This window comes from Chelonia mydas, chromosome 2, assembly GCF_015237465.2.
Source record: "Chelonia mydas isolate rCheMyd1 chromosome 2, rCheMyd1.pri.v2, whole genome shotgun sequence".
NCBI classification, from domain to species: domain Eukaryota; kingdom Metazoa; phylum Chordata; order Testudines; family Cheloniidae; genus Chelonia; species Chelonia mydas.
This window is the reverse complement of record NC_057850.1, coordinates 254,372,238-254,397,060: the sequence shown is the minus strand read 5'-3', so window position 1 is coordinate 254,397,060 and position 24,823 is coordinate 254,372,238. Positions and strand designations below refer to the sequence as shown.

General features: G+C 43.3%; 1 protein-coding gene across 3 annotated transcripts in view; it reads left to right on the top strand.

Moving 5' to 3' along the window:
• Positions 1 to 24,823, top strand: part of GUK1 (guanylate kinase 1) — a 54,380-nt gene that overhangs the window by 12,585 nt on the left and 16,972 nt on the right. For 2 of the 3 annotated variants that reach the window (XM_037891239.2, XM_037891240.2), the window contains exon 2: positions 21,112 to 21,225. The exons of the other annotated variant lie outside the window; for it this stretch is intronic. In XM_037891239.2, coding sequence (XP_037747167.1) covers positions 21,112 to 21,225 — 114 coding nt within the window. The remainder of the gene's footprint in view (positions 1 to 21,111; positions 21,226 to 24,823) is intronic. 3 annotated transcript variants of the gene reach the window in all.

Genomic DNA, 24,823 nt, shown 5'->3' with positions numbered 1-24,823 from the left:
ATCATAATAGAACAGTGCTTAGAATGGCAATGGCAACTCTACATAAATTTCATAGACTTTGAGAAGGCTTTTGATAGCATTCACAGGACCAGCCTATGGCGTATTCTGCAGGCATATAGAATTCCTTTCTGCATAATCAATGTCATCAAAAGCTTCTATTTCAACTTTATATGCAGTGTTGATCACAGCAAGCTCAGTTTTGAAGTCAAAACAGGAGTATGTCGGCGTGTGTCATGTCTGCAATCCTCTTCAACATCGCCATCGACTTGGTAATGAGGCGTACAACAGAAGACCTGCCAAGAGGCATTAAATGGACACTCTTCTCATCCCTTGAAGATCTGGACTTTGCAGATGATGCCGGTCTCCTATCACATACCCAGCGCCATATGCAAGAAAAAACAACTCAATGCACTCAGCCAGCAAATTGGACTGAAAATCATCCGTAATAAGACAGATCGCAGATCTTTAATATTGCCTCGCCATTACCAGTGTGGATAGAGGATTATGTTCTCACCAGTGTAGAAACATTCACATACTTGCACAGCACCATCAGCCAGGATGGTGGAACAAGCCAGGACACCCGGAACAAAATCAATAAAATCCCATAACTCTCCTCCCTCAATATAGGCCTCTCCCCAGGGCTCCCCTCAGCCCCCATACTTCCCCTCCCACAATACAGCCCCATTCCCAGATCCCTTCCCTGAGCCCCTGTTTGCCTCCCCAAATACAGCCCCATCCCAACGCTCCCCCCAGCCCTGTACCTCTCGTCTCCCAATAGGCCATTCCCAGTGCTCCCCCCGCGCTCCCCTTCACACAGCCTCCTTCTGTCCCCAGCTCTCCCTCCCATCCCCCAATACAGATCCATCTGTAATACTCCCTCTCCCGCACAGGTTCCCCTCCCACAGCCCCCCCCCATGCCTCCCTCTCCCCAGCATTTGCCCCTAGCTTCCTGACCCCTGCACCCTCACTCCCACAGTCCCCCGTGTTCTCCTCCAACAATACAGCCCCATCCTCCGTGCTTCTCCCCGAGCTTCCTGCTTGAGCTCCCTTTCCACATGCACTCCAGCTCCTCTCAGCCCCCTGCCCCTTTTCCATAGGCTCTCCCTCTCCTTGCCTCTCCTTTCCTATCCCACCCTCTGGCTGCAGGGAGAACTCTCCCTCACATTTGTCATAGTACAGGCTATGGCATTTTAAATATCTGACAGCTTCTGCCCCAAAGCCCTTTGCATGCTGGGCGTGCATGATGCCAAACTCAGTGTGGGGCTAGCCGCCATCACAGCCCTCTGCTTGGTATGGCAATTTCCTACTGTGCTGATGCACTGTTGACACCTGAGCAATAGTGTTGAAGTGAAGGAGAATCCCCTATGCTCCAACCTCCAAAATGCAGTCTCCCCTAGAAGGGAAATTTGGTCTCTGTTTAGCTGTACGTAGAAAAATCACCCAATAATACAGCTCAGGGAGTGAAAAGCAGCAGCATGTCTAATTAAAACTGTAGGGAGAGGCAAAATGGAAATGCCCATTTGGAATCATGATGGTAGGATCACAGTCTTGCACTTACAAAAACTGCCCTGGATTCTTTTAATGACTCCAGGAGGTCAGGGACTTGGCTTTGCACCAAGTCCTGTATGTTAGCAGGGTCATCAGTTGCAGCATAAGGAGCCCAAAATCCCTGGCCCGGCAAGCTCTGTGTCCCCTGTGAGTGAGAATTCCTTTTTACAGGGTTATACAGAACCAGCTTATGGTTCTTGTGTTGCATTCATGTTCAGAATAGAAATGAAACCACTTAAACATCTTGGGCCACTGAAGAAACTTTCCTTCACATCCTTGCCATTCATGTGAGGAGAATTTTCTTGGACCCAGCACATCCTTAACCAGTACAACCCATGAGTCTGAACTGTAATGTGCACCTGGGGCCCCCACTGAAGTTAATGATCTCTGCATTCAAGAACAGAGTTTGTGACCTGCGTAATAGTTTACCAGATAAGCAGGGCCGGCTCCAGGCGCCAGCTTTCCAAGCAGGTGCTTGGGGCGGCAATTAGCATGGGGCGGCAGTCCGTGTCCTGCGGTGGCAATTCGGCGGCTGCTTGGGGCGGTAAAATTGCTAGAGCTGCCCCTGCAGATAAGACATTTTAATATAACCCAATGTATCTGCCACCAATGCATGCTTTAAAGATGAGTCCCTTGGCACTGACTTGTGCTTTAGAGGAAACCAATGTATTTCCTAGTGGGGTTGTAAACCGTTTTATCCTTTTGCAGCAAACATTAAACCCTGTGTCGTGTTAAACTCTTCATGTGTTTCTCTGTTTGAATAAATTGCAAAAAATGTCGGGGACTTAATATAGGGATGGAACAGATGTCCTGACTCTGTCTGTGACATTGAGGGGAGGAAGGTTGTATTGTTGTGGGACTGGGGGGTGGGTGGGTAATATTGTTCCAATTTATTTCTGTTGGAGAAAGGAGGCTGCTTATATTTAGGGTTTTTTTAGAGCTCACCCCTTTGGTTTTGACCCATTTAGGAACTGGCTTCGTTGGCAGGAGGTCTAGAGAGTAAATGATCTTCTAATTTTGAAGGGATTTTGAATTATTGCAGAGGAAGATGAGTTTTTCCCCCCTCCTCAACTGTGGTTTTGTGCAGGATTGATTGGTTTAGCGATGGGATGGTAGAGAGTATGTTAAACATTCAATCCCGTGAAGAGAGAGACTCATTAAATGGGTTGGGATTATCTCGGTAGAGTTTTGACTGTCCCTCCTTTCATTTTTGGGGGGCGAGGAGTGGGAAGCTGTATATTGGATTGCATTGTTGCCATGCCAACTTGCTCTGAAAGTCCTTCTTGGTATGTCTACACTGCAATAAGGCCTGAGCCCATGTAAGTGGATTCTGACTTGGGCTGCAAGGCTATAAAATTGCAAAGTAGATGTTCGGGCTCTGGCTGGAGCCTGCCGGAGCTTGAGCCCAAATGTCTACACTGCAGTTTTATAGCCCCGCAGCTCGAGCCCTGTGAGCCTGAGTCAGCTGATGTGGGCCAGCTGCGTGTGTCTTACTGCAGTGTAGACATACCTTCGGTGTCTAGTTGCTGCAACTCTTCTGCTCCTTGGGGCTCTTGTGTCATTACTTTATGGATGCCTGGAACAGGTTTCTAGTACTTTTCCGTCTTTTCTCAACACTCTGTGGAAGACTGGCCTTTTCTCCCTATTTGTACCTCTTTGTTTTTCTCTCCCTCTGCCATTACTTAACTCTGGGCTTGTCTGTGCTTAAAACACTGCAGCTGAAGACACTACCCTGATGGGAGGGATTCTCCCATGGGCATAGGTACTCCTCCTTTCTGAGAGCTGGTAGCAAGGTCAACAGGAGAATTCTCCCATCGACTTGAGTGCTATCTACGCCAGGGGTTAGGTTGCTTTAACTGCTTCACTCCGGGGTATTGATTTTTCGCACCCCTTCCCTCAGTGACCGTAGACAGACCTATTTTTCTAGCATAGACAAAGCCTTGGTTATAAAAGGGCCCCAATATTTGGGTATTTTACAGTGTTTTGTAAATAGCACTGAGTTCCCTGCATATGCACAGGGGACTTATGGTATTTATATGGCACATCAAATCCTGGCCCTTCCCATCCTAGTCTCTCTCTCCCTCCCTCCTTGTTAATCCTCAGCATCCAGTGTACTTTTCTCTTGCACTTATTAGTGCTCTTTGCCTCTAATGCCTTTTCTCGTAATGTATTCCACAAACCCGTTTCACTGCTGTCAGTGGAGATGATTTTCCATCTCCTTCTCCCCTGAACTGACAAAACTCAGGAGCGTGCCCTTATGAAACAGTGTTCCATAATGCTTAAATTGGTTTACTAGTGAATTATATTGATTTATCCTAATTCAGTAAGTAAGAGAGAAACAATTTGTGAACCGGTTTAAATAACTGGTTTAAGGAAGTTAAACAGCAACTACTAAACTAGATGCTTTTAAATCAGCAGGTTCAGGTAACTTAAATCCAGGAGTTTTAAAAGAACTGGCCGTGGAGCTCTCTGCACTGTTAATGTTGATTCTCAATAAATCTCAGAACACTGGGTAAATTCTAGAGCACTAGAAGAACGTGAATGTGTCAGTATTTAAATAGTAAACAGGACGATCCAGGTAATTATAGACTTATCAGACTGACATCAATGGTCGGCAAGATAGTGGAATGGCTGATACAGGACTTGATTAATAAAGAATTAAAGGAGGGTAGTATAATTAATGCCAATCATCATGGGTTTATGGACAATAGATCCTGTCAAACTAACTTAATATCTTTTTTTAAAGAGATTACTAGTTTGTTGATTAAGTATATTACATAAATACTATTACCTTTGACTTCTGTAAGACATTTGACTTGGTACCACGCTGCATTTTAATTCAAGTAGAAGAATACAAAATCAACTTGGCATGCATTAAACAGATTAAAAACTGGCTGGCTGATGGGTCTCAAAATGTAATTGTAATTGGGGAATCCTCATTAACCAGGTGTGTTTCTAGTGGGGTCCTGCAGGTACAAATTATTGGCCATATGCAAGAGGTTCTCCAGCTGTGGTCCGCGAGCTCCATTCATGTGGTCCGCGGATAGTTCCTTCTAAGGTGAGCACCTGGGCGGCTGCACATGAGAGAATGAAGGGCTGCCCACCTAATTAGTGGAGCCGCGCAGGCGTGGCTCCACTAATTAGGTGCTTGGACCCTGGAGAAGATACACATGTAAAGTGAGGTGGTGACCTTGGGGAGGATAGGGGGTAGGTGGGAGGGGGCAGTGGGGTGAGAAGAGGGGGTGGGGGTAGGTGGGGGTGCAGCGCTGCAGTGGCCAGAGAAAGAGGCGACTTTCTCCAGTTTCAGCGCTATGGCTGCCGGGGAGAGAACCCCTTCCTTCCCAGCCCAGCTCGGGGACTGCGATGGAGGGGAAGAGAGGAAGAGACACCCCCTTTGCCCTGCCCAGCCCAGCTCAGCTCAGGGGCTGCCATGGCGGGGGAGAGACTAAAATATGAGTTATGTGCTTTTATTTGTAGAACAAAAACACATTTATTATTTCGGGTTTTTTTTATATATAGCACTTTTTTCCAAAGTGCTTTACAATAGTTAGCTAGCGGTACAAACAACCTTTGGAAAGATCGTTAAGTGGTCCGCCACAACCCTGAGCAATTGTCAAGTGGTCCACGAAAAAAAGTTTGAGAACCTCTGCCCTATGCTATTTAGCATTTTTATCAATGACCTTTAAGAAAACACAAGCATTACTGATGAAGTTTGTAGATGATACATAAATCAGGGGAATGGTAAACAATGAAGAGGATAGATCACTGCTACAGGACAATCTGGATCGCTTTGTAAACTGGGTGCAAGCAAACAATATGCATTGTAATATGGCTAAATGTATACATCTAGGAACAAAGAATGTTGACCATACAGGATGGGGGACTCTATTCTGCGAAGCAGTGACTATGAAGAGGACTTGGGGGGTCATGCTAATGGAGCAGACTGCGTAGGGAGCTTGTGGAAGCTCTTCACTGAAAGGTTTCGAAAGGAGTCTGGATTGCCATGTCCTGGGTGGTTAGACGCAACAAATCCTGCATCTTGGTGTGGGGCAGGGGGTTAGAAAAATGACCCTTGCAGTCCCTTCTAACCTTACGGTTTTGTGATTCTGTGTTGGATAATCAGTAAAACATGAGTTCTTAGTGCGATGCTGTGGCCAACAGGGCTAATGAGATCCTTGGGTGCATAAACAGAGGAGTATCAAGTAGGAGTAGAAAGGATATATTACCTTTGTATCTGGCACTGGTGTGACAACTGCTGGAATACTGTGTACTGTTCGGGTTTCCACACTTCAAGAAGGATGATGACAAATTGGAGAGCATTCACAGAAGAACCATAAGAATTAATAAAGTATTAGAAAACATGCCTTAGGGGTAGGTTCCAGGAGTGCAATCCCTTTAGTTTAACAAAGAGTAGATTAAGGGGGTGATTTATAACAGTTTATAAGTATCAAATTTGTTCCCCAAGTAGGTAATTGAGGGATCTTCAGTCTAGCCAATAAAGGTCTAACACAATCCAATGGCTGGAAGTTGAAGCTAGATAAATTCAGACTAGAAATAAAGTGCATATTTTTGACAGGGTAATTAACCATTGGAACAATTTACTAATGGTTATGCTGGAGTCTCCATTGCTGGAAATTTTTAAATCAAGATTGGATGTTTTTCCAAGAGAGGTGCTCTAGTTCAAACAGGAAATAATTCAGGGCAAACATAATACCTGTCTTTAAAAAGGGGAACAAAAAAGACCTGGGGAATTATAGACTAGTCAGACTAGCTTCAATATATGGAAAGATACTGGAGCAAATTATTAAACAATCAATTTGTAAACACCTGGAGGATAATAGGGTTATAAGGAATAGGCAAATCCATGCTGACAAAAACAAATCATGCCAAACCAATTTTAATTTCTTTCTTTGATAGGATTACTGACCTAATAGGGGGTGGAAGCTGCTGATGTGATATACCTTGGTTTCAGTAAGGCTTTTCACAGTTCTTCATGACATTCTCATAAGCAAACTAGGAAAATGTGACAGGTTTCAGAGTAATAGCCGTGTTAGTCTGTATTCGCAAAAAGAAAAGGAGTACTTGTGGCACCTTAGAGACTAACCAATTTATTTGAGCATGAGCTTTCGTGAGCTACAGCTCACTTCATCGGATGCATACTGTGGAAATTGCAGAAGACATTATTATATACACAGACACCATGAAACAATACCTCCTCCCACCCCACTCTCCTGCTGGTAATACCTTATCTAAAGTGATCATCAAGATGGGCCATTTCCAGCACAAATCCAGGTCTATATGTGTATATATATATGTGTATATATATATATGTCTATAGAAAATGTGGTCTATATGAAATTACTATAAGGTGAGTGCACAACTAGTTGAAAGACTGTACTCAAAGAGTAGTTCTCAGTGGTTTGGTAGGGTATCACTGTCATTTTGTATCAATGACATTAGGAGGGTATTTGGTATCAATGTCAAATTGGGAGGGTGTATCTAGTGGGGTCTTGCAGGGGTCAGTCATGGATGCAGTACTATTCAATATTTTCATTAAAAACTTGGATAATGGAGGGGAGAGTATGTTTATAAAATTTTCAGATGACACCAAGCTGGGAGGGGTTGCAGACACTTAGGAGGACAGGTCTAACATTCAGAGTGACCTTGAGAAATTGGAGAATTGGTCTGAAATCAACAAGATGAAATTCAATAGACACATGCAAAGTACCTTTGCTTAGGAAGGACAAATCAAATGCACAGCTACAAAATGGGAAATAAAAGTCTAGGTGGTAATACAGCTGAAAAGGATCTGGGGATTATAGTGGACCACAACTTTGAATCTGTGTCGTCAATGTAAAGCAGCTACAAAAGAGGCTTATATGATTCTGGGGCATATTAACAGGAGAGTTGTATGTAAGACACAGGAGGTAATTATCCCGCTCTTCTCAGTACTGGTGAGGCCCCAGCTGGAGTACTGTGTCCAACTCTGGGCACCACAATTTAGCAAGGATGTGGACAAACTGGAGAGTATCCAGCGTAGAGCAACAAAAATAAAACGTTGAAAAAGCTTGATCTGTGAGGAAAGATTAAAAAAACTGGGTGTATGTTCAGAGAGAAAACTGGATGTGTGTTCTTGAGAAAAGAAGACTGAGGGGGGACCTGATAACAGTCTTCCAACATGGTAAGGGTTGTTATAAAGAGAATGCTAATCAGTTGTTCTCCATGCCCACTGAAGGTAGGACAAGAAGCAATGGGCTTAATCTGCAGCAAGGGAGAAGAAGTAGGTTGGATATTAGCTACCGTTACAGTTAGAAAGTTTTTCTTAAGATCTGGAATAGGTTTCCAAGGGAGGTCATGGAGTCCCCATCATTGGAAGCTTTTAAAAAGAAGTTGGACAAATACCTGTCAGGGGTGGCCTAGGCTTACTTGGTCCTATCACAGCACAGGGGGCTGGACTTTGTGACCACCCGAGGTCCCTTCTGAGCCCTACATTTCTATGGTTCTTTGATGGTATGGCCTGTATTATACAGGAAGCCAGACTTGATCACAATGGTCCCTTCTTGCTTTATAATCTATGAATTTATAAAATTGTGTCCACAGAATGGTTTTCACTGGTTGAAATAAATTGATTTCAGAACTGATTTTAGTTGAACCCCTGCAGGTTTTGTATGTAATGACTACAGACCTGAACTGTGAACTGGAATTATAATTCCTCGATGATTTCCTCTGTAACCTTGGGCAAGTCAGTCAACCTTTGTCACAGCTTTCCACATCTGTGAAAGGGAAATAATAATGCCTGCTGCACATAGGTGTTCTGAGGATTAATGAGCATTTGTTTATAAGTATCTTTGAAGATGAAATATCTAATATTAGTGCCAAGTAATATTACCGTGATGTGGAATTTTAAAGTTGCAATTGGATATTTAATCAAGCTTTTATCTTGTCTTTTGTGTTGAGAGGAAGGAATTTCCCCCCCTATTGATTTACTTAAGCCCAGCATAGAAACCATTGAAGCAGAAAATATCTAATTGCAGAGCCCAGCAGGGAGTACAGTTAGGAATGCAGGCCACCCTCCATTTGTAGCCATTTATGTGTCTATGTATCCTTTGTGAACCAGACCATATGGTAACATGGGGCAAGTAGCCTCTCTTTATTTCCTAATTTAAATTTTGTGTGGCTGGATATGAGGTGATCCAATTAAAAAGTATGCTGCAATCTGATGATGATAAGGATTCAGATAACTTCCTCTTCTATTCAGCTTTGCAAAGCCTTTCTACTAAATTATTTCCATATAGATAGACAGCGGAAGCCTTTGTTTCGTTTCGGCTTGTTGCCAGCAGGCTATCCTGAGGCCTATTGATGTTAAAACCACTTGGATTAGAGGTACAGGAAAATAATTTATATTGAAAACAAAACACAAGCTTACTGTGCAGGGTTTCTCAACCAGCCTGCCCTTCCCACATTGCTATATGGGAAGGGTGTCCTGTTCTACAATAATGACAGGTTTCAGAGTAACAGCCGTGTTAGTCTGTATTCGCAAAAAGAAAAGGAGTACTTGTGGCACCTTAGAGACTAACCAATTTATTTGAGCATAAGCTTTCGTGAGCTACAGCTCACTTCATCGGACGCATACTGTGGAAAATACGGAAGATGTTTGTTTTTATACACACAAATCATGAAAAAATGGGTGTTTATCGCTACAAAAGGTTTTCTCTCCCCCCACCCCACTCTCCTGCTGGTAATAGCTTATGTAAAGTGATCATATGCACCGGGGGGGAGAGAAAACCTTTTGTAGTGATAAACACCCATTTTTTCATGATTTGTGTGTATAAAAACAAACATCTTCCGTATTTTCCACAGTATGCGTCCGATGAAGTGAGCTGTAGCTCACGAAAGCTTATGCTCAAATAAATTGGTTAGTCTCTAAGGTGCCACAAGTACTCCTTTTCTTTTTACTTGAGGACTGAGTTCTTTGGCAAAGATTGAAAATTATACAGGTCCACGAGTGCTACTGGACCGGGTCCGAGAAGGTACTGCCAGGCTGAGAGAACGCGTGATAGGCTGAAAGTTCATTATCTTGTGACTCATAAGGCTAGCAGTGAATACTGTACATCTATTGAAAGCTGGTGTTTCAAACTTTCATGTGATATGAAGTAGTGGTTTCTGCCTCCAGCTGATCGTGGGGTAGCAGCCAATCACTAAACTCATGTCATGGTTGCAATGAGAGACTGTGGAGTGGAAAGCAAGAAGTTAATCAAATCACTGGTCTTACAGTCCAATAATCTCCCAGTATGGGATGGCTTAGAAACATTTATTTTTTGAGACTAGACCAGAATAAATCTCTTTAGGATCAGCAGACACCTGCAGATATTGGTCGTGGAGCAGAGATCAGAAATAGATATTTTTTGGTATCTGACTGGGAAAGAAAAAGAGGAGTGCACAATTCTAGAGGAACAGCAGAATGAGGAGTTTGAGTCTAACAAGAACCTAAGCCAATAAGGTTCAGGCAGTAGAAGTATTTAGCTTGAACTTCTTTATACTTTCAAAGTATTAATTATATGGGTTAAACTACAAGGTTGCTGACTGGATAGATTGGTAAAAATGCTTCTAAAATTGAGCTAGGGATAAATTAAAGTAATTGATATTGTGGATATTCACGCTCCCCAGTAAAAACCTCTGTGATGCCCAGAGAGTTGGCACTCCTTTTTATTCACTCCAGTCTGAGGACTTTGAGCAGGGCTTCCCTCTATCTTAACACAGGTTGATTCTTTAATGGTTCTCACAGCCATTCTATTATGGATATTTTTCCTTTGCTGTTTGGAGAATTCCGGGAATTTATTGTCTGTGTTTTATAACGTCTATACCATCCATACAGCTCATGAGAGCACTTAATAATACCAGAAAGAAGGAAGCAAAGAAGCGCTCTGTGAGTGTGCAGCTGTATGTGTATATAACTTTATATGTCAACGATTTTTCCTTTTAGTGAATACATTTTCCAGCAAACTTTCATTGCTACCACACTGAGGAATTTTCGACATAAACAATGCCAAAAATTATATCTGTAACTGATGATTTAAAAAAACAAAACAAAACTTGTTTGATTTAGTTTTTGCTTTTCTGGAACATAAGAAACTAAAACCTCTGTAAGAAGTTTGTGGCATTGTGCTTTTATTTTAAGAAGGTGCTGGGACATAATATACCAAATTCCAACCCAGAATGAATTTTTAGTCATGTTTATAAAAATCCTGATGCTGGAGGTTTATTCTTGAGTAGCTGACTCAGTGGCATTGCACAGGTCCTTCAACTTTATCATCACAGGTTCCAAAAAATCATTGTATCTGGAAGGAGTGATTTAATCAATTAGCATTGTGCCTAGTGAGGTCTTGAAAATACTCTCTTGGCTTTCAAGTGGGCCGAGAAAAGTGGAGCTCTAGAATAGGTTGATCCCTTTGGGGGATAGAATTGAATGTATACCAGTTTAGATTACATCCTTGTCTCTTATGCCTGTTCACCATGAAAATTTCACACAGGCCATTCTGCTGTCAGAATGCTAATTAAACACAAGTCTTGGCACGTGAGCTGGCCGCAGCAATTCTGTTTCCCGAGCACATGCTGTCAATTGCACACTGCTGTCTACAGTTGTTTTGCAGCATGCCCCACCCTAAACAGCCTTCCTCTGGACAACAGCAGGTTATGATGCTTTACTGTTCAGTTAAGTTATTGCACTGGGCTGGAAGGGAAGGTACCATGTTATGATCTGATGTCTTTGAAGCCCAAAAATGCTGTGTGTGTATATTGCAAAGTATTATTAATTTTTACCATATTACTTAAAACTTCAACTAGATTAGCTTTCAGAGCTTTGAAGGCCCTACCAGTTGTCCCATGCTTTAGAAGGGTGGGGATGTAGTGCTTATAAAGAACATGCTAAAAATAGGAAATGAGATTAAAGGTGTCTAATCCAGCAAACCTCTCTTGAGGCTATAGAAAAACTGTCCTCTGATCTTCTTTTCTGCTCCTAAAATGGCTTCATTACCTTCTCTCTTCAAGCCTTTGCTAATCAGTACTAGTTTTGCTGAACTCTTTCTGTTCTCTGGCTTACCTGCTGTGGTGCACTTCCCCCATGAAAATCAATGGAATATTAGGGTAGCCCAGTGGAAGTCTGCTTGGATGTATGTGAAATATTCATCAGTCATCTAGGAGACATTTATTTATGCTACTGGTTAACATACTTGCTAGCAGGGAAAGAACAGTCATGTGCCAGGCACATGTCTCCAAAATACCAACAGCAGTGAAGGACTCAGTTGTATACTCTGTCACGCTGTCTGAAGTGGCTCACAACTATGAGTGCCAATCTCAGGTCAGACTGTCAGAAAATGGGGCAGACGCTCCAAATTGGCGGTATATTCTATAATTGGATTTCACCAAGCCAGCAATAAATGTGCACTCCTGGATCACTACATCTGTCTTCCCACGGAGTCACAAACAGTCCTTTAGGATCTCCAGCCTACTGTGCCACCCAGACAAACTGGACTTCGTATTGTTGATCGCTACACCATCACATTAGGTTACTCCCAACCCCAAAGGGTCAGTCACTTACCCCAGATCAATGGATTCTCTTGATCTCACACTGAAGACAATGCTGGCAGCCAATTTCTCTAATAAACTAACTGAAGATTTATTAGCTAAGGAAAAGAAATAAGTTATTGAGAGGTTAAAGCAGGTAAAATACATTAACAGGTGAGTCAAAGTTTGTAAGTCCAAAATGATAGTGGAGATGTAGTGATCTTCTAGTTTTCCATAAGTCTGTCAGGGTTACCCAAAATAACTTTGGGAATCTCTGTCTTGCATCTGGAGCGCTCCCCTGTGAGTGTTCAGAGATGCAGGATCATTCCCTTTAAACCAGCATAGATCCTGCTCACAGAAGACCATCTGAACAGTGTCTTCACCTACTTGGGTTTTGATGAATAGCACCTGCAGATTGTGTCTGAATTTCCATTGTTGAACACAATGACCCATGCTTTGAAGTTAGCAATTTTTAACATTTCAAAGGCTCCAATCTCGTGTGATGGGTAAACGTAAGGTAAACACAGTGTGAGGCCTGAAGAGCCACTATCAGACCTCGCATAAAGGAACTAGAAAACTCCAGCAGCTGTGAGTGTCTTGGAGAACTTGGATTTGCCCTCTCTGAGGTAAAATCTACACTCTGGTGTCAGACTGCCACCTTCATGCCGTTCAGTTTCTCAGCAGGGTTGGTGACCAAACAAAGCCTGTGGTTTCGCAGCAGTGCACTTCGTGGAGGCCATCTTCCACAAATGGTACAGTAAATGCTATTTTTGGCAAACACTGGCCCAGCAGTGACCATTGCCAAGTGGCAGTGACCTAACAAATGTTCACTAGCAATCACCCACATTGACTGCCTCAGCTATCTAATCTTATGGAAGGAATTGCTTCATTATTTGCAATTCACATATCAGTTCTTCCTCCACCACCCCAACCTCTCTTTTTAGTCTGCACAGGCCTGCTGTGATGGTTGCCAGCAAAGGTGGAGAAGTGGGAACAAATTGGGGCGGAAATCCCTGCTTCTGCTTCTGCTTCATTTATCTTTTCTCTTTTGAAACCAGACTCCAATAGTGACGTTCAGCAGCATGGGTTGTGAATCAGACCTGCAATGACCTCCAGGGTAGTTGGCAGTCCTTCACAATGTATAAAATAGCATCCTTTAAAAATGTGTATATTAACATAGGCGTGACCCATTTTACATTCTGATTCGCGAAGAGAAGGGTTAGTGTTAGAAAATGTTCAATGACTATCCAGATTCAGAATTAGTTGGGATGGGGTGTTTTGTGTGTAGTAGTTAGAGAACTCCTGGATTATATGTTCCTGTCTCTCCCACTGGCTAGTTGTGTGACCTTGGGCCATGCACTTAATCTTTTTGGCCCAGATCCACAAAGGTATTTAGGCTCCTAACTTCCATTGATTTCTTTTATCTATCTATAAATTCATCTAATATTTGCCTCCTATTGATGGCATGAGATTTAATATTTATAAAGCACTTTAGATACTTTCCTGAAAGACACTCTCCAGATGGACATACTGTTCTTATGCAATGATTTCCTAAAGGAAGCTATAGGTAACTGTTGCCCAAGTGCATCCTATCTGGTTGGTTCTCAGATTTACTCTTATTTCCTGCACCTCTCATAAATGTCAGATATCTTGAGTGTTGTTCATAACTCATGACTTCCATTTAAAAACACAGCCTGCAATTCAATCAGCAAAACAGTTCTGAGTCACTAAAACTGTCCTTTAATGTAATCTTACACATTTTATCACTCTCTTTATTAAAAAAAAATCCTACCCTGCTCCATAGGATTTTTCTTTTTTCATTCAAATGCAAACATCTTTTTAAATCTCAGATGGGATCCATTTAATTATCAGGGCACATTTCTGGCTCTTCTACATAGCCACCAGGAGAGAAACTGAGCGGCTTCTGCATTAAAGTTTTAGCCCTTCCCTATCAAAAGGCAGTGATGGAGGCTGTAAACAAAAAGAAAAGGAGTACTTGTGGCACCTTAGAGACTAACCAATTTATTTGAGCATGAGCTTTCGTGAGCTACAGCTCACTTCTGTAGCTCACGAAAGCTCATGCTCAAATAAATTGGTTAGTCTCTAAGGTGCCACAAGTACTCCTTTTCTTTTTGCGAATACAGACTAACACGGCTGTTACTCTGAAAGCTGTAAACAAAATGATATCTCCAATAAAACGCAATGGCTTCAGTGTCTTGTTCTGTAACACCCAGTTGGAGATGCGAGTCTGATGTGTCCATACCAATAAAAAGCAGCTGTGTTTGTTGCTTTCAGAGTTGCTGGGGTGGGGGAACAAGAAATGTAAGTCTCCTTCCCTCCCTCTAACTTAGTCATCTTTGCTCAAAAGAGGGAGAGAGAAAGGAGGTGCATCTTCCCCCCAGTATTGAAAGATTCAACTGCCTCGTGGGTACCATGAACCAGAAATGCCTGCCAGGCCTTCTTGACTATCAAAAGGCCCAGCTCTGCCCTACCCTGCTGGCAAACCTTTCTGCTTTTCCTTGACAATCTCTACAAAGCAGCTACACCCTTTCCTATTAATGAAGCTGTGGCATGTTGAAAATTTGGGAACGATGTAAAATGGATTTATTTTGATGTTAAAATAAATAACACCTTGGATAGTGTACTGATTGGACAGGTCATGGTAGAGGGCAATGAGTGGGGGTGGCTTTGGGGAATCCCAGATATATAACTTGAGGGACCTGCTGCGTAGTTTAATAAACTTTCCAGTACAAATGACCCTGGGTATTGTCATCTGAATGCATTGTTGTTTGAAATAGCACCTCTGAGTTTGTGCAGGTAATGACACCTCCACCCCAAACCCAGATCTGCCTTCTAAATAGCTAAAATGCTCAAATACAGTGGTGAATGGGCATAGCAAAAAGAAATGGTTACCCATCTTCTTGTCGTGTTCTCATACTGCTTCCGGCTACATCCGTGCACGTGTGATTGCCTGATCATTGCTGTCCACCAAGTGACTGGAAGACATTTGTGCTCAGGCAGCTGGCATTCCAGGACCTGCTTTCTATTTTGAAGCTCTCTTCTGCAGTCACAGAGGAGGCCAGTGATGTAGTTCCACTTGATCATTGCATCTCTAGACCAGCCAACTCCAATGCAGAGTCGATTAAGGTGACACCATGTAGCCCTGGGCTGATCTGCACTGAGTGGTAGGGGCTCAACTGGTGGGAGCTGGAGCACACATGCTACAGGGTTGTTCTCCACTCAGTTGCCATAAATGAACCCTTGTGTGTGTCATGACAATGTCAGGGGTTTAATGGTGGCAAGAAAACTTTGTCATGACTTCGGTCAACTCAGCATCAGTGTTGCATCATATAGCAGATGTTGTGGATCTGTGCATTGCCTTGTGTGCTTGCCTCTACCAGCAACATCCCGGCATATAACAGGAGGAGCAATGCCCGGGAGGTTACCTGTGTTCCTTCAGTACTTTGGTGCATTCCAAGTTCCTGTTGCGTTTGCGCCTTCTCAGATTTTATGCAAATACCCAACATGCATTGACCTCTAGTTGGATATCAAATTCCCCCGTCAACCCTAACATTAGTACCCAATAATGCCGAAAGCTCACGCTGGTAGAGTTCCTCATAAGGCCAGTTTTGTTAATTTTTTTTTTTTTTTTAATGTGGCGTTTTTTGGGTAGAATAGTTTGTTCTTTTACGTAAAGAACTGTTAGTCCACTTTGTAGCACCAAACTGTGCTAGCTACAACCCTGTGCGAACGCATTTCTCCAGCCAGTGTAGGCTGGGCTATAGGCATAGGCCCTGTTCAATATGATTGGTTTGCAAGCATATTTATGGTGACCTTTATAAAACTTGCAATGGAATACAGGCAGCAGAAACAGCAGCTAGAGGAGACTGGTATGATAATAGAAATGGTGAGTGACGTGAAACATTTAAAAATCAGTCGTGGCACAGTGAGAGTCCAGGTAATGACTCAAACTAGGTTACAAAAATAACCCCATCTGTCTGCAGGACTGAGCTGGACATGGAATCTAGCATATGCCCATACAGCACTAAGCAGTGGGTCTATACTGTATTTTTGTGTATTGGTAGATCCAGAGTCTGTGTTATACCAGTATAAAATTAAACTCGGCGGAGCTGCGGGTGTAAATCCAGAATGTGACTGAGATCAGGATCTGGCCAAGTTCATCTGCAATCACTGTGCTATCTATGGAGAAAGATATAGATAAAATGAAGATCTGATTACTAAATTTTCCTCCAACTGTCTTTTTACAGCTATGCCTGAGAGCTCAGCATATAGAATGCAGTCAAAGTTGACCCAAATTTCCTTCCTTTAACTTGAATTAAATAGCAAACCCTTTCTCTATTGTACTTGTTTCTAGAGATGATCATGTCTTTGCTGCTAAGATGTTTCTTTTTATGGATGTGTAATATTTCAGATCAGTTACATATAAACAGTCACTTAAGTTGGTCCTTTGTATTTCTTAAAAACCAAAGTATGCTTTGATGTGGAAGGCTTATGCTGGCATTTACCAGAGTGTTACCCGGGCTTTCCTGGAGATTTAGCAATAAGAATAGTAGGAGAGTGGAAGAAACCACAGGAGGAGATTAAAGATCAACGGAGAGTTTTCATTGGCTCTTTTAAGATGGAGAATCTGTAATTAAGGATTTAGATGGTTCACAAATAGCTCAGCTTACTGCCTGCTCACTCACATTATCAGTTTGTTGCTGTTACAAAGAGCTGGATTTTATACTTCGACTGAAAGGGCATAAAAGTAAAAGGTAAGGCATGCAATTGGGGAATGCTGCAAATGTGCCAGTGCTATTGAAGCAACCACGATTATCTCCGTCTCCTTTCCGGATCAGTTTTGAATAGAGTGGAGTTCCTGTAACAAATGTTGTTGCTTTAAATTTCCCTTTCCTGTTAGTGGCTGTTAACGGATAGGAAAAGAAATGAGAGCAGAGAAAAGAAAATGTAAAAGAGGAGACAGCAAGAATAAAAAGTATCCAAGCACTCCCGACTGGCATATACAAGTAGGAGACTAAAGAGTTCTATGTTTCAGGCAGCCTAAGGAATTCTTGTTAGCAGGCAGATACTGTGGTGAAGAGTTCCACAGAATGCATCCGATGAAGTGAGCTGTAGCTCACGAAAGCTTATGCTCAAATAAATTGGTTAGTCTCTAAGGTGCCACAAGTACTCCTTTTCTTTTAGTGAATTATTAACGCCTAGATAAGCGGCAAAGATCCACATTGGCATTTGAGTGTCAGGGTGCGTTGGGGTTGATTTAATTATGCCCACGGGAGAGCTTTCTCCCTTCGGCGCAGAGCGGCTACTTGGGAGACCTTACTGCACCGCAGCTGCAGTGGTTCAACTGTGCCATTGTAAGGTCTGTAGTGTAGATGTGGCCTTAGTTATTATTCAGCTTTTGGAGGGCTGGAGAAAAAGCTGCCTTATATATCTGGTGCTTTCCTAGAACAAAACAGTAATAATAATTTGGACTTGCAGAGCCTCTTTGTTGTTAAAAGCATTTTAATTAAGCTGCGTCATGACCCTATCACTTAGCGGTTTTCCGTATTTTATGGATGGGAAAAGTGGACACTGAGGCAGAGAGAGACTGAGTGACTTGTGCAAGTTCACACAGTGAGTTAGCAACAGAGCTGGGAATAAAATGTGGGACTTCTTATTCCTCATCCTCTGCTCTAACCATTAAGATCCTGTTGCCTCTTCAGTAGTTGGCTAGTGGATGGGAATGCATTTCCTCCACTTTGGAATCTAGCATGACTTTTGAAATTCAGCGGGTACTCCGCCAAAGACTGAGGGCTGGAAGGAAACACAATGTAGGTTGAAATTCTAACTGTGAGGTTTATTAAACCATGGATGTGTATCCCAAGGGAAGTGGTAAAAACTAGATAGGATAAAGCACTAATAAATATGCTGTGGGAACCAATTCCTGGGGAATAAATTAAATAATAATCTAATGTCTCTTTGTTTTCCAGTTGCTATGTTTTTAATAAGAGTAAAATGGTACAGTCCCTATTTGAATAGTGCTTTTAATTAACTTCTAATTTAACTTTAACTTTTTAAATTAAAATTAACTTTTAATTAAATCCACCTGCCCTGTTCTACCTGCCCTGAGTCTGAGTTGTCACGTGAGGTAAGCCTACAGTGCATATGTGACTGGAACTAATTCTGTAAGTGTCTAATTGTTTGTGTCTTTCTGAGTTTGAGATGAGACCTACTGAATCTTCTAGTCCAGCAACGGTTACTTGTGCAGGATTGTTCCTTTGGGGGTGCTCTGCATGCCAACACAGGATGCAATTCATCTGCACCTGTTTGAGCATTGGATAATTATTAACTCACCTCACACCCCAGGAAATTATGCAAGTGAACATTCCTTCTTCCCTTACCCCCCTCCCTACCAGGTAAGCAAACAGTCGCAGGTAGGTTGTGTCTGGCCCAAGGTCGTGCAGTGAGGCAGTTTCACAATGGGATTGAGTAGGGGAGCTGCCTACCTTCCAGTTTAGGGTCCGAGCTAGGCTCGCCCGTGGAGGGACGAAGGGCACGGAGACTGGGAATTCAGTATTGTGAAGGAATTCTCGCTCCCTGCCAAGTGTGATAAAAGGCTGGTTTTGTGTGTGTGTCCTAACAGCCCATCTACCACTGACCACCAACAGAAAGGCTTTATTTACTTTAAAATATATATTTATTACTCAGTTCTGTCATCTGTCTGAAACAGCCCTCTTCCCTCTACTCTGCATGAGAGTAAGATCCTTGCTGAGAGTCACCTGCAGATGCTGAGCCAAAAGAGGCCGGGTCTGCAGAGAGAGGGCATTCAGAGATCAGAATGTACATTGGGATGTTATTTAGGGGAAGGCTGGGGGGCGGGGAGGGAAAGAGTAGTGGGGATGAGAGTCTTACCTTTTAGTTGAGGAAAGACTTCATTGAGGTTTGAACCTGTAACCTTCAGTACAGGAACTTCTACTGTTGGAGCTCAAGCTTGAGTAATTCTGCTACTTTGTAGCTGTAGTAGACCCTTATCCACTTGTGTGGCTCAACCACTAGAGGGAGACAAAGACCCAGTCTCTCCAAGGTTGGGGTATGTTTGCACCCTCATAACAGGGTCCAAAATGTTGCAACATGATAATGTACTTTTCTTGTAAACTTTCATGTAAACTCAATACTGATGAAAGTGCAGTGGTTGATAGCCATGGGGATGGAAGTCCTCACCTAGCCATGGAACGGTGGCTTCCATCACCACAGTGCCTCTGGTATGACCTGGAGGGGCCAACTCTAGCAATGAGGTGGTGGTGGACACACAGACCCATTCCATCTTCTGCTGAGTTTTTCAACTATTTATGGTGGAGGGGGGTTAGGTGGACTCTTGTCCAAAGCAGACTGGACAGACCACCAAACAGCTGTCAGAGGGTAACAGTTTTCAGTCACTACCAGCCTGGCCAGGATTTGGTAAAGGTGAAGGGCTCTGCAGTGTGTTACCAGTCTCCTAAGACAGGCCTGTCTCCCGGGGTTTTTCCTCTTTGAAATAAGCGGTTCAGCTTGTTCACGATGAAAGTTCTGTGGCAACATCCACAGTGCCTGGGTCAGTTGCTCTTCTTTTACATCTCTGGCCTGGTAATTCAAGCTTTTATGGCTGAGTTGGATTTTCTTCCCCCATCCCTCCCAAGCTGCATCATACTTAGGTTTCTTATCGGTGGGTCACTTAGAACAGGAAGGGTTATTCCACTGGCATCAGTGAAAATGAAAAAAAAAAAAAAGAGCAGATTTTACTTCCTTGAGACCTTGCAGTGCAGATGTTTTTGCTCACCTTTATTAAACACATGTGGTAAACGAACATCCCATTGTGTATGTACAAGGTGTTATACTGGGATAACAGATGACATTTATATAAACCGCAAGTACACTGGGGGAAAAAAACATGGTATTGAGTATAAAAGGGTCCCCTGACAACTTACAAACCAAATACCCATGTAAACATGCTTCTTTATAATGTCCCGCAAACTTGCTACTAGTCCCTTTTCTGTTTAGAGAAAAGTCCACCCCTTGGGACTAAATGGCTCAGGGACCAGGTAATGGGAAAAAGGGAACCTTATGCTCTCAGGATGAAGCCTGCCCAACTCAGTAGCCACTGGCATCCGTCTGACTGCTGCTCATTGGGACTATATAAAGTGACAGGTTTCAGAGTAACAGCCGTGTTAGTCTGTATTCGCAAAAAGAAAAGGAGTACTTGTGGCACCTTAGAGACTAACCAATTTATTTGAGCATAAGCTTTCGTGAGCTACAGCTCACTTCATTGGATGCATACTGTATTTTCCACAGTATGCATCCGATGAAGTGAGCTGTAGCTCACGAAAGCTTATGCTCAAATAAATTGGTTAGTCTCTAAGGTGCCACAAGTACTCCTTTTCTTTATATAAAGTGAATTTGATCTCGGTTCAGTTCCTTGAGTGCACTTGCCGACATCACAACGAACTCGCCCTACACTTGGCACTAGCTGTCCCTCTTGTTAGCAGGCTCAGTAGAGAGGCCATAACTGACTGGATCCTGGTGACTGAGCTCACTTTGGCCTAGGGATGTTCCTTCCAGGTCAGGGTTGAGGCACAGTAGGAGGAAATCTTGTCTTGTTGCTGCTCGTCCTGTGTTTGCTCTCTGGATAGAGGATGTTGCTCTCTAGGACTGTCAGTCCAGTGCTTTTCACCACCAGCACTAAACTAGTTACTTCAGCCATACATTGTGGGTATGTATGCTTATCCGATTTCATATTTCATCTCAGTTCCACTGCTACTGTTTCTTCTGCTACCCCTCTTCCTCCCCTAGGCGGTGCCATTTGTTTTCTGATGATTGCTTAGTTGGCTGCAGTCGCTTGTAAGTGAAGGCAATGAACAGAAACCTTTCTCTCTGCATGAGGCATCTGCAGGAATCTAAAGCTGGCATTTCTTATGATTGTGTGTTTCTAACCAAGAGATGCGTTTGGTTTTTTCCCCTCTGCAGCCATGACGGGACCAAGACCAGTAGTTCTCAGTGGCCCATCGGGTGCAGGAAAGAGCACTTTGTTAAAAATGCTGCTTAAAGACTACGGCAATGTCTTCGGCTTCAGTGTCTCTCGTGAGTATTTGTGCCGGCTGGGGCAGGGAAAGCAAAACCGAAGCTGCTTAACAGCTGCTAAGGGCCTGACTGCGTAGCTGCTACAGGACTTCAGTGGCAGTTTGCACATAGTTAGCCCCCAAATCATAAAAATTGCATGTTAGATCCATTAACCCAAGCCACAACAGCGATCTTAACTTGTGTGCTAGTAAGTATGTTTACGTAACTTGGGCCACGTTTTACTACTGGTGTAAATGGACATGACTCCAGTAACTTCATTAGAATTGCACCTTTTAAGGGGTTGGTATCTTCATGCTGCCCCTAACACAGCATGCAGTGGATGTTGTTCAGAGTCATCCCTTCCTGGGGGTTTGTCTTTAGTCTTAAAGTCACAAAGCCCTAAAGCGGAACTGTACTTACAAACATACGACTTGTGTCCTGTAAACACCCCAAGAGAATTGATTAGGATTTCTCTGTGGAAGACCCCATCTGCTTTAACCTTCCTGTGGGTGGATTTAATAAGACTTACGTGGTCTGGCTGTTAGGGTGAGTCAGCAGAATCGTTTTGCTCTTCTATTCAGATTCTTATATCCTGACACCGGGTTACCGACCCGCTTGTGCCAGTGATCGCTTTGGCTCATCGATTTATTTTCCTGCTTAGAATTGTAAGCTATACAACAGTCTTTGTTTTCTCTACATGAGAAGCGTGTGGTGGATTCCTTTAGTATGTAAATAGCCCTATTATATGGCTAATTTATTGTCCCTCCCATTCACCTCCAAAATATGGAGAACTATGAATGCTGACTTTATCATATATATTTTTCTAGTGCCCAGATACTAAGGTGACTGGCACTCACCTAAGATAAGGAGTTAGATAATAAATGAATACCCCACGGCTGGATCATTGCTACTGGACTCTGAGTAGATGACCTGTGATATAATCTGTGCTTTGTCTTTATTGATGTAACAAGAAGATGTTTATTTGCTTGTTTCCAGTAGCATTCTCCGAGTGGTAGGTGTTATACAGACATATGGGAAGGCAGTCTTTGCCCCAAAGTGATTACAGTCTCTAAAAGATACGTATTACTTGAAGTTGTGATATTCAATTTCAAATGAAAAATGTTTAAATGGAACAGGATAAATGTAACCCTCCCATTTACAGGCATTAAAATGTATTTGAATGATAAAGCCTCTATCACTGGATACGCTATCCAGGAAGTTGTGCAAGATTTAAAAGTTAGCCCAAATCTCTGACCCTTTGGTCCAAAGAAAATGAATCCAAAAAAGAAAAGGGAGGAGCTGATTGGAAAGAGGGGAAAGCCAAATGCCTAACTATGTGCTGGTAGTTACAAGAAGGCCTTGTGCTGAGCCTTGAAAATGCCACGGAGGAGTTCCAGAGGACATCCTCAGAGGCAGAGGAGTTCCACAGACAAGGTCCTCATGAACACCCCGTCTTGGCCCAGTTTATATGGAACCTCAGGATTGAGACTAAGGATAATCCAGATGATCTTCCTTGCCTGAAAAGTCATGTTTTAGGTCTAGATTGAGGGCCTTCTCTATTAGCAACCAGACATAGCCAATTTCCAATCTAGAATGCACATTCGTATAGCCCAGTTCTCTTGGATCATTAACTGCTTTCTTTAAACCGATTTTTAAAAATCGTCTTTGGAAAATGTGGTTCTATTTTTTTGTGCTCTGTAATTTTTAAAAGAACGACTGTTGAATGTTAATGATGGTGCAGATTCTCAGACTGTAACCTGGGTGAATTGCATTCTGAATTTCCAGAGGATGGCTAGGCTTGAATTTCCTGTCGTCTTTTACACAACCTGTTCACCGCAAAACATGCGGTTAGTACCCACTGCCTTAACTGACCACTTAGAAGTATCTTCAAGACTTTGAGAACAATGGCATTCATGTTGAAGTCCAGCTCTGCTGGGTAGCTTATTTTTGCTGGGACTTTGGGTGGTGTCTTTAGATCTACTTATCAAATGGATTTTTACTGCAGTAGGAATTTTCTGTACCAGTAGCTTGGAGGCTGTTGGCAAAATCCTGGCCCCAGACTTCCACAAATTCCTCTCTGAATCTTGTGACTTTCAGAAAAGGTTTAAAAGTGCTTGAGACTAAAAGACTTCAAAATGTCTCCTTTTGATACACGTATAATGCTTCTTTGTTTGTCTCTAGCAACCCAACAAAATCTCACATCACAAAATTCAGCACAGAAATAGACTTTATTGTCTGTCCCCTAGGCTGCCTCTGAGTTTATAATCCATGCACAGAAGCTTATAGATGAGACTACACTCTTCTTTTGATCAAGTCCATTCCAATCAGTGTGAAATAAGTCATTCATACTGTGTGCCATGCTGACTGCCACAGGGTGTATCACAGTTTCCAGAGTACATGATAGCAGAGGTGCTAGAACTAGGGGTCCTGCTGCACCCCCTGGCTTGAAGTAGTTTCCATTATATACAGAGTTTACAGTTTGGTTCAATGACTCTCAGTACCCCCACTATACAAATTGTTCCAGCGCCCCTGCACGGTAGTGCTTCAAAATAACAATTTATAGTGGTCTCCATATGGATTCTAACTTGGTCTCCTATCTCATTCAGGACTTTGACCTTATTCATTAAATCTATCTATCTATATGAGCACCTCACAGTCTTTTGAAATGAATTTATCCAATACTGTGGGGTAGGGAAGTAGAATTATCCCTGTTTTACAGAGGGGGAACTAGGGCACAGGAAGACTTAGGCCTGGTTTAAACCTAAAACGTAGGTCAACCTAGCTACATCGCTCAGGGCTGTGAAAAATTTCACAAGCTGTGCAATTTAGTTAGGTCAACCGAAGGTGTCTTCCGTCGACCTAGCTACTGCTTCTCAAGGGGGTGGATTTACTACAGTGATGGAAAAACCCCTTCCATTGCTGTCGTAAGTGGTGTAGCTACAGCAGTGCTTGTAGCATGTACATAACTGTAGAGGGGTTGGCCAGGGCTCGTCCCTCTCTGGAGTGGCGGGGCGCCACACTGCCTCGCTACTTCCTTCCAGCTGCTGACAGGGAATTAGCCTGGCTGCAGGAGTCTCTCGCCGTGGCAGCAATAGAGGCAAATACAGACAGTCATTTGCGCCCAGCCTGTGGTTGGAGGCAATTACGAGTCAAGGGCTCAGGCCCTTAGACAGGAGCTGAGCAACAGTTTATGCAATTAGCAGGCCCAGGCCTGGGTTAGGGCGGGCAGCAGAGAGACAATGGCCCAGGCCCTCAGGGGGCTGAGCAAACGCAGGTAAACAACCAGCCCAGGCTCTTGGCTCAGAAGGGCCTGGGAGAGTTGGGTGGCAGGGGGGACGCAGGCCCACCCACTCCACAGTGTCCCAGCCCGGGGCCCTAACAGCGGCAGAAGACCAGCTGTTGAGTCAGTGGGGATCCTGGCCACAACACACTGACATAGGCTCTGGGTGTGCTGCCCCCGGGCTACTTCCAAACTCCCACTCTGGTGGTACCTGGGTCCGGATGGTGTCCTCCAGGGGGTCCAGCACCATGGGCTCCTCTGGATAACTGGCGAGGGGCAGGCCAGGCAGCTCCTCCAGGGGGTCAAGCACCATGGGGTCCTCTGGGTAACTGGCGAGGG